The sequence below is a fragment of the Acanthopagrus latus genome, chromosome 14 (assembly GCF_904848185.1).
Source record: "Acanthopagrus latus isolate v.2019 chromosome 14, fAcaLat1.1, whole genome shotgun sequence".
Classification (NCBI taxonomy): domain Eukaryota; kingdom Metazoa; phylum Chordata; class Actinopteri; order Spariformes; family Sparidae; genus Acanthopagrus; species Acanthopagrus latus.
This window is the reverse complement of record NC_051052.1, coordinates 11,249,545-11,264,293: the sequence shown is the minus strand read 5'-3', so window position 1 is coordinate 11,264,293 and position 14,749 is coordinate 11,249,545. Positions and strand designations below refer to the sequence as shown.

At 43.4% G+C, this 14,749-nt stretch overlaps 1 protein-coding gene across 26 annotated transcripts in view; it reads right to left on the bottom strand.

Annotated features, from left to right (window-relative positions):
- Positions 1-14,749, bottom strand: part of grm8a (glutamate receptor, metabotropic 8a) — a 453,766-nt gene that overhangs the window by 345,330 nt on the left and 93,687 nt on the right. For all 26 annotated transcript variants that reach the window (XM_037121952.1, XM_037121956.1, XM_037121954.1 and 23 more), the window contains one exon: positions 13,273-13,489. In XM_037121952.1, coding sequence (XP_036977847.1) covers positions 13,273-13,489 — 217 coding nt within the window. The remainder of the gene's footprint in view (positions 1-13,272; positions 13,490-14,749) is intronic.

Below are 14,749 nucleotides of genomic sequence, written 5' to 3'. Positions count from 1 at the left end.
TTGAAAGTCTAAATTAGATCTACATGAAGCCAATGTCAGTGTCTATCACTTGAGCTAACAGATCAATATGAACTGATTTATGCCGCGCTCGCAGCATCTGAGCCTTCAGTAAAGTGAGACGGACAGCAGAAAGAGAGGAGATGCAGAAGCAGGCGGGGGGTGTTCGCCCAAGACAAATTAAACAGCAGCACCAAAACCACATAATGAAAAACACAGAAGCAGCAAACAAGGGGGGACGAACAGGAGGGATACAAAGGGAGGGAGAGAGGAAAAACTAAGTGAAGATATAAGGCCATGTCTAAGCCTGCATAAATTCCCATTTCTCTTTTGAATAATAACAGTTTCATTCTGGAGTGAGGAATGGGGAAGGCTCCGGTAAGTGGTGAAACTTTTAAATCCGTGGTTCCGTGCTGCCGGAGAGGGAATAAATTACACTGTCAGACTCAAACTATGGAGACGCAGCTCGGTTTGTTAGAACAGAGAGTGTTGCAAATGTCTCCGACTCTCAGCCACTACCCGCCATTTGTCAGCTTCCACTGCCAGCTCTGTTGCGTAATTGGGTCGGCCATCAGCAGTCATTTAGATGTAAATATGAGGGGCAGCCGATGTAAGAGAAGAACTGGGCTTCGATAGGTGAGACTCCACTTTTTCTTCCAGCTGAGACTGAGTTAGGGCTGTGACACACACAGACTTCGGTGACAATCTAGTTTTTCCTGGTGAGTCGTGTAGAGCCTTGTCGGTGTCTTGCAGGCTGAAATCACTGTGATCGGGTGTTCAGCTCAGCGCCTGTCAATTTAGTACCCGTCATTACCCATTAAGTGCTGTTTCTCCCTTTTTGTTCCCTTCACATCTTCAGCTCTGCTGTTTGCAACTTTTTTTACCTGGCATATTCTTGATTAGAAGTGACTAAATTAGCGAGATTTGTTTTAGCAACGATCTGATTATCGGCAGTTCTGGTTTCCCTTTTTGAATACAGAATGCAGAGTACCGCCACCTAGTGGTATGGAGATGTATTTCCTCTCCATTACAAGGTGGTGGCCTTTACCATGTGTTCAGGTCAACAGGTTCAGGTTTCCACTACAGTTACATTACAGTTATCATGTTCCGTTGCATTGCATTACAAATGGTCACAGTTTGGTTAGGTTTAGGCCCAAAAACTACTTGGTTGGGTTCAGGAAAAGATCGTACTTTAGGTTCAAATAACTATGTTGAATTTAGAAACTCATGTAACTTGTACTTTGCTGCTTATGTTGCATAATTTAGAAACAAATCACTTTTGACTCACAGTCACAAATAGGACTTGATCTCTGGTCTGCAGAGGGAAAGTCCAGTATCCATCCGTTTCTCGTTCCCTATGCAACTGCACGAGTGGGCACTTCAACAAGCGATGCTGGTGGAGTAAGTAGGGACACTGATGGGACTGCTGTATTTGAAGCATTGGGAGTTAGAACAGGTTGGTTCAAGATTTGCTTCCCAGCTCTTTGGTAGAAAGACAGGTGACGTGAAGTAATGACAGTCAGCTTTCATCGGCGAAAGTGGGGGGGGCGGCGGGGGGCTGGAGGCTGGAGGCCCACAAGGGAACACTGTTTGCTATATGTTTAAAGCTCAGTGTTTTATCAAACATCTTCTTCCATTTCTTCTCTAAAAACACACAGAAATTATAGATGATGTGATGAAGACCTACAATAAAATTCCAATATCTTTAATTTAATGTCCAAGAGTCAAAGTCAAAAACCTTTCAACACTGGTGTCTGAGGGTGTTTTTCTTATTTTTTCCCACCCGCCTTTAATGTGCTGAAAAAGTCCTGCAGAACCAAGAAATGTTGTCTTCCATGTGTAATACCAGTGTGAGAATATTTTTTTTATGACTTTAATGTCACGGAACAAATACAGACGGATGACACGTCAGGAAGAAGAACAGAGAGGTCAGGAGTGACGGATGGGCTTGAAAAAGTGAAACGAGAGAGGGCGAACTGTGACAGAAGAAGAGGAAAAGCACATTACACCATGAGAAGAAAAGTACAGGGGCATGACTAGAACATCTGTAGTGTGATTATGATAAGGAAACTTGTAGCCCAATAAGCTATAAGTTCCACCGTGGAAATAGGATCGTGCAAACGAGGATGGCGGAGGATGAGTGAAAAAGAAAGTAGACAGGAGAAGACAAGATAACAGAGAGAAATAGAAGAAATGAAGGAATCGGAGAAACTCAGAATGGCTTGAGAGAAATAAACAGACAAAAAGACAGATGGAGACCATCGATTGCTCCTCCTGCATCCCGGCATTCCAGCAATCTGACATGGATCGTTGTAGAAGCAACAATGCAATCACAGCGCCGACAGAGTTGTAATTCTGCCCCATTCACTCCCAGCTAATCAGCCCCTGCCAGCTCACCATCCATCAGCTTGTTGGGCTGTGTGTGTGTGTGTGTGTGTGTGTGTGTGTCTGTGTGTGTGTCTGTCTGTGTCTGTGGGTGGATGAGTTCGTATTTGTAACTGAGGAGAATCGAAGGCAGTGGGACGATATGGTTTTGTCTGGGCACATGCACATGTAGTTATCGAACTTTGATTTATTAGCAGCGAGGCACAGAGTAACAAAAGACACCCACAGTAACTTCTTCAGCACTCCACTCTGATCCTGCCAGGTGGAAGAGTCATTTGTCTCTCTGTGTGTGAGAGGGCCGGTGTTTCATCTCTGATCTGGTACAGCCGGAGAGAGCCTGGCAATATATCTCAGAAATGTTCTACCAGACAGAGGGAGAGTCCTTCTAGCACTCTACTTCAGTAAGAGTGTCTGTCATATAGTGTTAAAGGTACATGGGTGGACACCAGACTGGGACTGAACACAGCCTCTGAGACCAGCAGGTGCCGTGTTCAGTACAGAGGCGATTTACAGCGACTCTGATCAAGACTATGACTCCGGCGGGGAGGGGAGTGACATGCAGTGAGGAAGGAGTGCAAGACAGGTATCAGCAGTGGGTGAAAGTGAAGTCTAAAGCCAGAATAGTTACACGTCTTCCACAGTGAATACAGGATTAATTTGACCAAACAGAGATGATTTAGAAGCAGATTAAGACCGTTTCAGTGAATTTTCTTTAGTTTCAGTTAATTTAAATGTGTTAGTGATGAGTTGCTGAGTAATTTAAGCTTGTGTCAGTTTGGTAAAATGGAGAATTGTGAATTAAGACCGTGTCCAGTATTATTTTGCTTTTTAGTAAAGAAAACATATCAGTAAAACTCGGGGGTAATTGGACTTTGCCCCTTGAGGTACAAAGTGGTATCAGGAGACGGGACAGGCTGGGGCTAGTTGCTCGGCATGCTCACCCCAGTAGACACCTCTTCAACACAGGTCATATTTTACAAATGTCATCCTTGTCATTGCAGTCTTCCTTTAACTTCCTCTTATTTTGCGTTGGTTAAGATCCAGGTGGCTGTAGGAGGTTTGTTTAGCCTTGGCAGTATGCAACAGAGGCGCTAACAGAAATACCACAGGGCAAAAACCAGGTTATTAAAAAGGCTATTTCTGCTTCACGTTACAATATTCCATTTTTGTGCACTTAATTTACTTAATGGGATTAAGTGAGGCTTAAATGACCTGACAGAACAATTTAAATGTGTGCATTTTGCGATACAAGGCAGGTGAACTACCCAGCCTAAATTCTAATACTGAAGAGAGAGGTTCTGCAGGCTCGCCCATTATTGGCTCACTGTGTCACAGATCTTTGTGCATGACTGCTAATTGAAATCTCTGCAGCTTTCACACAGTTAAAGGATGCTGAATTCCAGCGTGGCATGCCTTCTGTCCGAATCTGGATTAAAGAGTGACTTTAATAGGTTTCATTTCACATCATGTGAAGAAAATAACAAAAAGGAACAATGACCTCTCCACTTCCTCTCTCTTTATTGCAGTACATTTCAAAGAGACGCGCCTGCCAACCCGACAGAATCACACTATTCTCTGTTTGTACTGTTTTTTTTTTTTTTTTTAAGCTCATCCATGCATTTCTCCATTTGTTTGCTGAGTGGAAATAAGGAGTCTAATTTTCGCCGCACTCTTGCATCAGCACACAATAGCTCGGATGTGATCACTAGAGGCCGACAACATCAAAGTTGAGTTCTGCCTTTGATCGCCGACTGTAAATCTAATTTCCTACAAATGATGCTTCCAGCTTAAAACCGGTAAGCTATGCTAAGCCCTTCCCCAAAATCATCCAAGTGACACTGTTTATTATGGCGAAACTGCTGTTTTTTTTAAAGAGATGCCATGAAAGAGGATTGCACTGAGTGGAGTTATATTTGTCTACATACATCCCATCCAGTAAGTGTGTCTTTTTATTAGAATGTACATTGTTCTGTCTCTTAAAGGACCTTGAGGTTCTCCCAAGTCAAACAAGCATTTTTTATTTATTTTTTATTTTTTTGCAGTGTGCATGCAACATCGGAGCTCAAAGTTTATTTTAACCATGACCCCCAGTGCCCTTCTTCAGCCGGAGATGAGAAATTGAAATGAAAAAAAAAAAGAAGTAAAAAAAAAAACAGAGAGATGAGGAAGTAAAGAGAAAACACCTTAAGTTACTGGAGCAGAACGGTGAAGAGGCTTCAAAGTGCTTTTAAGTCGTGCAGGAGGATTCCGGCTCCCTGAAAAAAAAACAACACACTCCCGCATCAAAACACACACACACACTTGCATAACCTCACTTGTATATGCACACAAACAAACACACGTCCCCGAAAAATCACAGCGAAGAAACACACGTACACCTTGGCTAACGTAAGCTGCACAAACACGCACGATCCAGGACATGCACATACACACACAAGCTCGCAGACAGACACACACCTATGTGTACTGAGGAGTGCAGTAATATTGCTGAAATTACTTTTGGGGCTTAGCAGCCACTGGCTGAGCTTTTTTCTCTCCCCGATCTCTGGGTGGACTCTGAGAGGCCAAGTAGGGAAAAAATAGAGGGCACACACACACACACACACACACACACACACACACGCACGCACACCCACACACCCACACACACACCCAATACCCTATTTCTCTCTCTCTCTATCTGTATGTCTGTCTACTCTCCATCGCTCTGACATAAGGGAATATGAGGAGTTCTCACCTCTGTCAAGAAAATCACTGGAGCTGAAACAGACACTACGCATCAAATTGTGAGCACAGTAGAGGTATTACAGCACATTTCACCACGGCAACTTTGTGTAAAAGCATGTACAGTCTGCACCGTGTGTCCTTTCGCACTGTAACTGAGCTTTCATCGGTGCACTCTGAAAAAACTTTAACTTGCCGCTATGATTCTGCTCAAACATGACAAATTTATGTCTCTGGCAACAAGGCCTTGATATCAGCCGTGTAATATACCGCACATCAGCAAAAAAACGGCTTTGTAGGCAAATCTAATTATTCCTCCAATTCCCCTCCACCAGTAATCACCGAGATGGGGCTGAAAATACAGAGGTGGTTGAAAAGGCATCGCAGGCAAACCCTAGAGTTTTCCTGAAATCAGTAGGTAATTTCTGCTGGACTTGATATCGCGCCAACAGGGGAAAATTGCTAAAAATGGCTGTTTCAGCTAGATGGGAGGAAATTCACAGAGCTGCTCAGGTAATAATTACCATCTCAAGATGTCCTCTGGCAATACTAATGCCATCCGCAGAGGGCTGTTAACTCCTAATAGATATTGTCAATTCCACCCAGGTGAGAGATTGGCAACATAAGGCTAACATCAGCCAGATCATAATAGAGTCTCGAGACCGAGAGAGCTGTTAATGACCTCATTGAGATAATTTATGTTGCAGAGAAAAATACACACACGCTATATTCAGCGAGACGAGGAAAGCAAATAAGTATACAAGAAACACTAATGCTATTGATGTAGTCAGCCTGTAGAAACCTACCCGCTGATCAATCAATTAGCCAGTCAAAAGGAAATGAGTCGTCAACTGTTTTGATGATTGATTAGTCGTTTAGTAATTTTCAAAGCAGAAAGGTCAAACATTCAAGCTTCTTATATGAAGGGATTTTCTGCTTTTCTGTGTCATTCATGATTATACATGAATTTTTGGGTTGGTGACTGTTAGTCTGTTTCTGCAAAAACCACAGATTAGTTCAAACTCAACATTTCTTTGTGCTGCCACTCTGCATTTGATTGGTTCAATTCTCAATTTCTTGTCTTGGCACAATGCCGAGCTTATGCTCTTCTCAGGTTTGGGGAAAAGAACCACTTGGTCAGGATTCGGAAAAACATTGTGGTTTGGGTTTCGCCACAAAAACAGCTGAAAATCTCCATACAGAGTTGAACTGTGGCATAGTTAGTAAATTATTAGTAAATTATGAACGTTAAGAAGAAACAGCAATGAGTTTGCCTGAGTATTAATCCTATGCTTGTTTTATCCCAACCACCAACTCTGTCCTCCTCATTGTGTGGATTGTGTTGCTCTCATACCTGTCACCTGATTTCCTCCTTTGCTCCCGTCATAATTCCTACCGTCACTAGAGGGTCGCCACCAATCAATAAATGAAATTGTACTAAGCTGCTTGCGTGGACGTCCAATGCAGCCAGATCTCTGGTGAGGACAGGTACAACTACATCTGCAGAAGATTTTCTAAATACTCAGAATCAGTTTCATAAGGACAAGCAGACCAGAATCCAACAGCAGGAACAAATCAACGAGCAACTGAGACTTCAGGGGCCTTTCACAAGATCAACAAATACAGCTTCAAATTGAGATGGAAGCCATGGCTGGTGTAATTTGTTACAACTGGATTGGGCTGATGGTTGCAATGCCCGCGCGTGTCTGCACGTGGTGGGGGGTTAGCATCAGTTGTGAGGGGGGAGTATAATCAAGGACGAGGAAGAGAGAGCTAAATCGACTCACGTCAGTTGAGTGAGAGTTTGAGAGTGTTTGTTTGCCTTGTAGTGCTTCTTCTTGAGCATTTATCAGTGTCTTTGTGAGACTCTGGGTGTGTGTGTTAAGAGAACTTTGTAGTCAGTGTAATAACTGGAGTCACTGATATATTTGAGAATTCATTCATACATACCATGCATTCATTTCTTTGTGTTTTAGCATTCTAAGTTCTTTAATCACATGTATTACTCTTATCATATTATCCTATTTATAATGCATGTTGCTAAGTAGTGTAATCACATTAATTTCCTATGATCATTATGATGTGAGAATGCTGCTACAAGTGTGTGGAAGGGTTTCTAAATCATCCTCAGGACTAATACTGCATTTTTTTTCATTAACAATGCAAGCAAAGAGGTTTTCCAACACGAGTGTGGTCGAAGAGTGCTGCACACATGCCTATACAGAGACATGTCTTATGCACAGTGTGCGTCACAATGCATTTCAATTAAGAAAGTATGATTCTCCTAGCCTGAATAAAACAACATAAGCTAGTAGCAAGACTTGGATAAGCGGAGACTCCATTTGTGGAGGGCACGAGTGGACTGGAAGAGAACTAAAGAGGCGAAGCTAAGCAAAAAGGCGGAAGATTAGTTTAGAGCCAGAGAACTAATTAAATGAATCTGGAGATAAACGTTTAATTATTTTCTCTCAGCCCTTTTTTTCCCTCTCCTGCTCATTTCCTTCGCCTTCTTCACTGCTGCCTTTCTAGAGCTGGTGCAGAGCGGGCCGGTGTCAGGGGGAGGTGACTGTTCTGTGCCGGTGAATCCGTCCACGCACAGACACCGATATACAAATTCAACCCGCAGCCTCTCTCATTGACAAAAAAAGTCCCCTTCTCTCACACACACAGATACACACACCCTCACTCCCTCTGCCTGTTTGAATGTAGAAGTGGTAGTTTTAATCCCAGGTGGGTTCCACAAGGAGGTGAGGAAGGGTACTGGAAGGAGAAACGGCCGTGACTTGATTTAAAAGACCCACTTGTCTTCGGTGAGTACACCACCACTTCCTTTTTCATAGTACAGTGATCCATATGCGCCCCTAACACGGATCGATATGGAGGCTGGAGTCCCTTTGGCTTGGCGAGACTCACCGCCATATGCTGCAATTTCCACAGTGAAGGGCTAGCAGTGGGGTGGCGCTGTGAGTGGAGCGGCTTCGGCTGGACGGAGCACCTGTTTTGTGGAGCTTCCACATAAAACACTAGCAGGTCTGGACACAGTCTCCTATAATAATTTAGCTTTAAATGCTGTATCGTAGGCAACCAGACATGTTTCAGTTTCTTGAAGATGTTCCACCTCTCATCTTTCATATAGATATATAAGATATATATAGATACATATATACTGATTTAGCACTTTTTCTTCAATGAACAGTGATCTTCTCATTGCTAATAATCGCTTCGATTTGACACAACGCCCATTTCACCACTGCATATGGAGCGCTGCCAGACTCTACAACCTTTGAAAATGACTCCCCGATAAATCTCCCTCAAGTTGACCTTCATGCAATTATTTGTTCATTAACCTTTGATCGCAGGGCTACATCAGTTTATTGTGCACATAAACAAAAACGTTGCTTTGTGCGCCCGGTTTGTGAACACTTACTAATGATGAGTAAACATGTTCGGCCCCGTGCTCACTGAGCTGTGTCCGTTACTAGTTCTGGATGACTGGATAGCCATGGCTGGGGGTGACAACACACGCGGGCTGCATGCGCTGTTGAAGTCACGGCGAATATATTTCAGGATGCAGGCATGCTTGAGCAGACTAGGGAAACAAAAACATTTTATAAAACAGACTGCTGGATAAACGTGGGATGAATAGAGTCCTCCAAACAATAAAAGTTGTAGCATTGATGAAACATCATCACTTCAGCGAGGGAAGTATTCAATACAGACATTTCATGCCGACGTGCCTGTCAACAGTTTCTCTTTTCAGCTGCTTTTCTACAACTTTTTCCAAGATATATGTTCAGGAGATCCTCCTTTTTACAGCACATGTTCATGTTGAAACTTTGTCATGAAAAACCGCATTGAAACAACAATTATATGTCATATTGATGTGTAAAAAGGAGCAAGAGTCAAGCTAGGCAGGCTAGCTTTGTGAGGCTATGTAAGCATGTTACAAGCAGCTCAAAATGACAGTGATATCATGCTGAGGCTCAGTAGACATGATGTTTGCCAGATATCTACAAGTTAAGCACCATATTCTGCTATCATCAGCTAATTAAAGCTAAATGAAAAGTACAGAACAGATTGAGTATTCGGCCATAAACAAAAAGACACAGGAGGAATGAGATAGTTTTACCTGAGAAATGCACAAGATGAAAAGCTGATCACCGTTAAAATTCATCATGAGGCAAACTTGAATATCTCATGATGAATTTTCAGAGTCGTCAGGATTAATTCTCTTGGGACCACAAATGTCTGTGAGAATTAGTAATGTCATCCGTCCTGTCGTCATTGACATATTGTTGAGAAACTGGTCACGGTGCTAGAGAGAAAGTCAGAGAATCAATTGCTTTCCTCCTCTGGGGACCATGAAACGTTTCATTGCTATCCATCCAATACAAGGGTGCCTATGGGGCTATTTGCTGTCCAACATTAAACTTCAACAGGAGCCAAAATTCACAGGCCTTTTGTCATTTTCATTCTAAATTACACCAATAAATAACCAATTTTCCATCTAAAACCACTCTTTTGCATGTATTGGTTGCAAATTGTTTAAAGCATTTGCATTGAATCCATTCCTGCTGTGACCTTAAATCTAAAGTTGTCTAAAGTTTTCCTCGAAGCAGTCCCTCTGAAACAAAAATATTTTGCTGACTGCCTTGCAGACCGGGCTGAAAAATAACTTGTTCAGAGTCACAGTTCTACATGACTCCTCCTGGGAGCGGAGGAACACAGCAGCTGTGAGGCAGCAAACAAAAAGTAGGACATATTCCATTTCAAATGTGTATTGAAGAAGTAAATATTTAACTTTCCCTATGTGTTTAATAAGAAAAGACGCAAGCGGAGTGCAAAGAGGCGTGACTGGGCAGAAATTAAATACTTTAGCACCGTAGCGCCACACACTTGTCTGTGACCCCTGACTTATGCTAACAAGACTCCAGCACCTACCCCAAAACTTTTTTGCTGATTAATATGCATGCAAGCACGCACACACATATTGTCAAGAATCATCGGTGAACGATTACGCACCAATTAATACGGATGTTTGGTATCAGTATGCAGAGTGCCCTGTAAGCTGCAATCATTACGCTGCAATCACAAAATAATCACCCCAGAAATTCCCTGTGGCTTTGCATATGTGTGTGTGTCTCTAAAGACGCCCACCTGTGTCACTTTAAAAATGTCTGTGTGTGTGTGTGTGTGTGTGTGTGTGTGTGTGTGTGTGTGTGTGTGTGTGTGTGTGTGTGTGCGCATGAAGGTGAGGAAGCATCTATATATACACACACAGCATCTCTGTGTGTGTTTGCAGTGGCAGGGAGTGCTCTGCATCTATATTAGAACCCCCATCATTATTCCATCGCTGTTCTCACTTCCTTGTCCTATTGTGTCTTTCCTGGTATATTCTGCTCCTCAGCTTGATTCAACGCTCTCACTCACACACACCCACTTTGAACTCTCCCTCTTCTTCACCCTTTTCTTTTTCTTTTTTTTTCCCTGCTCACCATCCCCTTCATCTTCTTGGTTCTGTTCACATCTGCAGAGCCGCAGAGTAAACTGACTGACTGACTGCTGTCACAGCATGTAGCCCTCTCAAACACACGCACACACACGTAGAGGGCAAGGGGTGTGCACGATCTGCTGACTCTCAGAACACAAAGACACACATTGCTGAGGACTGCGTTACCCTTTACAGTGACACACACACACACACACACACACACACACACATACCGATCTGACACCACAGTAAACATCTATGTGCTGACTGCCACAGCCTGCAGCCCTCCGAGCGAGCCGGCTCCAAGACACGTTACAGAGACAGAGGTGGACGGACAGACGTACGCAGAGCTGTCATCTCCTAAGCAACGCACAAACAATGCAGAAAAAGCAGCAGAGGGAAAGACCTGAGTCAAGGGATGATAGAAACATCTCAACCGATACTCTCGCAAATGGATTCTTTACGTGTCCTTACTCCTGTCAGTCCGTAAATATTTGTCAGCATCCAATGTGACGTGTTTTCTATAAACATTCGAGGCGTAAACGGAGAAACCAACAGCATTTTGATCTGTCAACATCACTTGGCGGATTTCACAAGCTGATTTGAGGCAGCGTTCACCCAAACTCGATGCTCAGAGGACCACGGGGACCGTGCTTTTAAGTCTCACATCAAAGCAGACGAGTCATCCATCTCTGCGTTCCCCTCCCCCTCTGCGTCTCTGCGACGCTCATTTACTCGAGTGTAATTTACCCTCATCTCTCTTGCCAGGACCTAATGAAGGAGTGAGAGTGTGAAATTGACTCGTACATATTTCACTATTGACACGTGTGTGATAGGTGAGAAATTACAGAACAATCAAGTAATGAGTACATGAGCTGGGAAAAAAAAAACATCAATGCAAATGCTTCCATTGAGTACTGCAGGGGCCACTGAATGGTTTAATGGTTGGCATATGATGGCTATCATAGTGCTGAATGACTGATGGTAAAGACGGCCCAGGGAAAATAAATTGCATTCACACCAGTTGATGTGAGAGTGCTTGGTAATTACATCCTCGTAAAATGGTACAGTAATGGTAGTAAATAAAACTCTTTTTTTCATTCTAACAAGAACCCTGTTGGATGTTTACTATCCACAGGTTTCTAATGGGGAGTTCACTAATTGGAGGTTACAGGGGAACATTTATGGGTGTTACCACTCCTGGAAGCATCATGTCACGGAACTAAGTAACAAAGTATGATAATGATTTAGAGTGGATAGCTAAGTGGGTTGGTTAATATCAAGAAGAACAATTATCAGCATCCTGTTATCATAGCGCACATCGGCTGGTGGCAGGACGCACTGGAAGCCGCACCCATAATTCACACTAGGTGTCACTAGAGCTGGGACTAATGTCGATAGAAAAACAAACTAATTTGTGTCCATTTTGCAATAACAGGAACAAAATGCGTTTAGGATGAGGACGTAACTAGAAGCATCTTGGCTCCATGTATGGCTCTTTTCTGCCAATTACCTATGGTTCTTGAACCGGTACCATCGGAGATCCTTGGAACCTTGGCGCTATCTAGCAACTCAGTATAAGTTTTCCACAAGTTTTGAGTTGAACCATTGTAATCAAGGATGCGTCTTCAGTGGAGGGCATTGGCCCAATGAATAAAAGTTTTGTTGGAAGTCTCACCAACATCTTCCCAATAAGCAAACGCTCCACACGCTATGTTTTTCCAATGTAACTCCTGCCAACATCTGCAAGATGTACAGTACAGTATGTGTGATATTGGAGCTGTTCCTTGTTGATGGTAAAAGGGCAACAGTTGATCCTGGTCCTGAATGGGGCGCTTTCAAGGACAAAGAAATGCTTTCAATATCGGGTATCCATCTTCCTATAGACCCATGAACGCCTCATCAGGAAGTAATCGATTGTTCTCCATCATCATTATCAAACTCCAAATGAAGTTATATCTTGTGGAATTAAGTTGCGGAGACCTGTAGAATCATGGAGCACTGAGGCCCAGCACCTTATTAAGACACTTAATCTTGTGTCCAATTTGTCACCCTCCTGTACATCTCTAAGATATACTTACAAGCGCTATCTACTGATTCTTTGTTTAATTAGATTTGACGGAGCATATCCAGCTAATTCCCGGGAACGTTACGCACCACGGCAAAGTTTTTATGACAGCGACTCCATGCTCATACAAGAGCCATTGTTAAAAAACTGCATACACATAAAGCCAAAAGGAAAGATAAGAAGACAGCTGCACTCGTCCGTCAAAAGCTTGCTTCGATTACTCTCTGTCTCGCCACAGCCGGCAATCCAAAGCCTGCAATTTGCCCAAAGAGTGAATTTTCTCTCGGGTTTCCCTGAGAGATTGAAACAACAGTGTAGTCTTTGGCTCAGCTCTCTCTAAATCCATTCAAATCATAACCTACGCTGAAGTGACAGACCACCGAACGTGCTGTGAAGTAAAAGTGCAAACTGAAGTTACAGATATCAATCTTCGAAAGAAAGCAGTCCTGATTTTATTGAAGATTTCCCCGGAGCCCCATCTTGACAGCCACTTGGCTACACATCAGTGGCAAAACAGGTTACATCCACGAATCACAACAATCTGACTTTGAATCCTCTCGTTGCAGCGATGCGCTAAAGTCTAAATAGGAGAGAGCAGAGCTCCTACCAGTTTCCCTGGAGATCTGGATGAAGGCCTCGACACCGCTCTCTCCGTAGTTGCCCTCCGAGGCTAGCGTGGACACGTAGTTCCACTCCATAGCCGTGACAATGTCCATCATGGCCTGGGCCTGGTAGGAGTCCGGCGGCACCACACGGGAGAAGAAGTCGTAGCGGGTGTTGTCGCTCAGCTCTGGTGCCGTGGAGGCGTAGCTGATTTGGGGGATCTGAGCAAGAGAAGGCAAGAGAGGAAAGGGTTAGACATTGTGAAACAGATGAAAGAGTGGGGGTTTAATGCAGCATGTTGATTAAATGATTGGAATAATGGTAGTCCCACCAGGTCAAGGTCAAGGTTAGGACTGGCATTTACTTGGTTTCCATTGACTCCTTTGTCAGTATCAAAATCTGTTAATGCATTTTGAGTAATATTCAGTGTTATCCATTCTGTTTTCTATTTCCCCACCGAGATAGCTTGGATGCCCATTTTAACACGTGAGGAATTTGAGTTTCATGCACATCGAGGAACTCTGCTGACATGTGGTTAAACGCTTCACAGCATCTAAATATTGTCATTGTCTATCAAACCAGCACTGCGAACCATAATAAGCTGTCTTTCTCCGCCCCCCTGCTGATTTTATGTGAATGTTATGAATGCTCTGATTATGGAAGGGTATAAATAACGTTTGGTTTGTGATGACAGTCTTAGTTTTTCATTAGTTTCAATAGCTAGCGCCCAGGCATTACGGTTAGCATCCAATGTGCTCCAGGCACTGTGGATTTTGGAGCCATCCCACAACATTTTCTCTCCCCCGTCCTGCCGGAGCAGCACTCTCTTCTCCTTCCAGGACCTCCTGATTTACAAATTAAGCACTGTAGGAGGACTGTGTGTTTTCTAAAGTTATGGTTCATTTCATGTCATCTTTATCATCCCAATCAATTATTTTGCCCACCAGCAAAGGAATCATCCTTTCTCTAAATAAAAAAAAGTGAGTAAGGCAGGGATAATTCTTGTCTATTTTACGCCTTCATGCATATCTTTATGGGATGTATATGTAGAAAAGAGTTATAAATGCTTCACACTCCCTGTGGGATCGCAGTTATTAATAATTCTCTGCGAAGTGAGCAGATAAGTTGTCATCCCGAATGTTAAAATTCAGCTGCAGCGCTGCAGACTAACCGTTGGCTCAGTGATGAGGAAGAGACAAACAAGCGATTCAGGAGGGAACAGGTAAGATGGGGGGGCCAAAGCAAAAGTGGCAAATGATCAAGAATCAGAATGTGGAGTGGACGCTGCTTTTCAGCGCCGGCGTCACGGTGAAGACGATCTGACGCTGAAAGGACGGGCGCAAAAGAGACAGCTGGGGCCAGAAGGGAGGACAGACAGACAAAAAGCACAACGGGAGGGAGGGAGGATGGAGAGACAGAGGTTGACAGAATGACAGGACACACACACAAACACACACATACACAGAGGTATTGCTCATGAT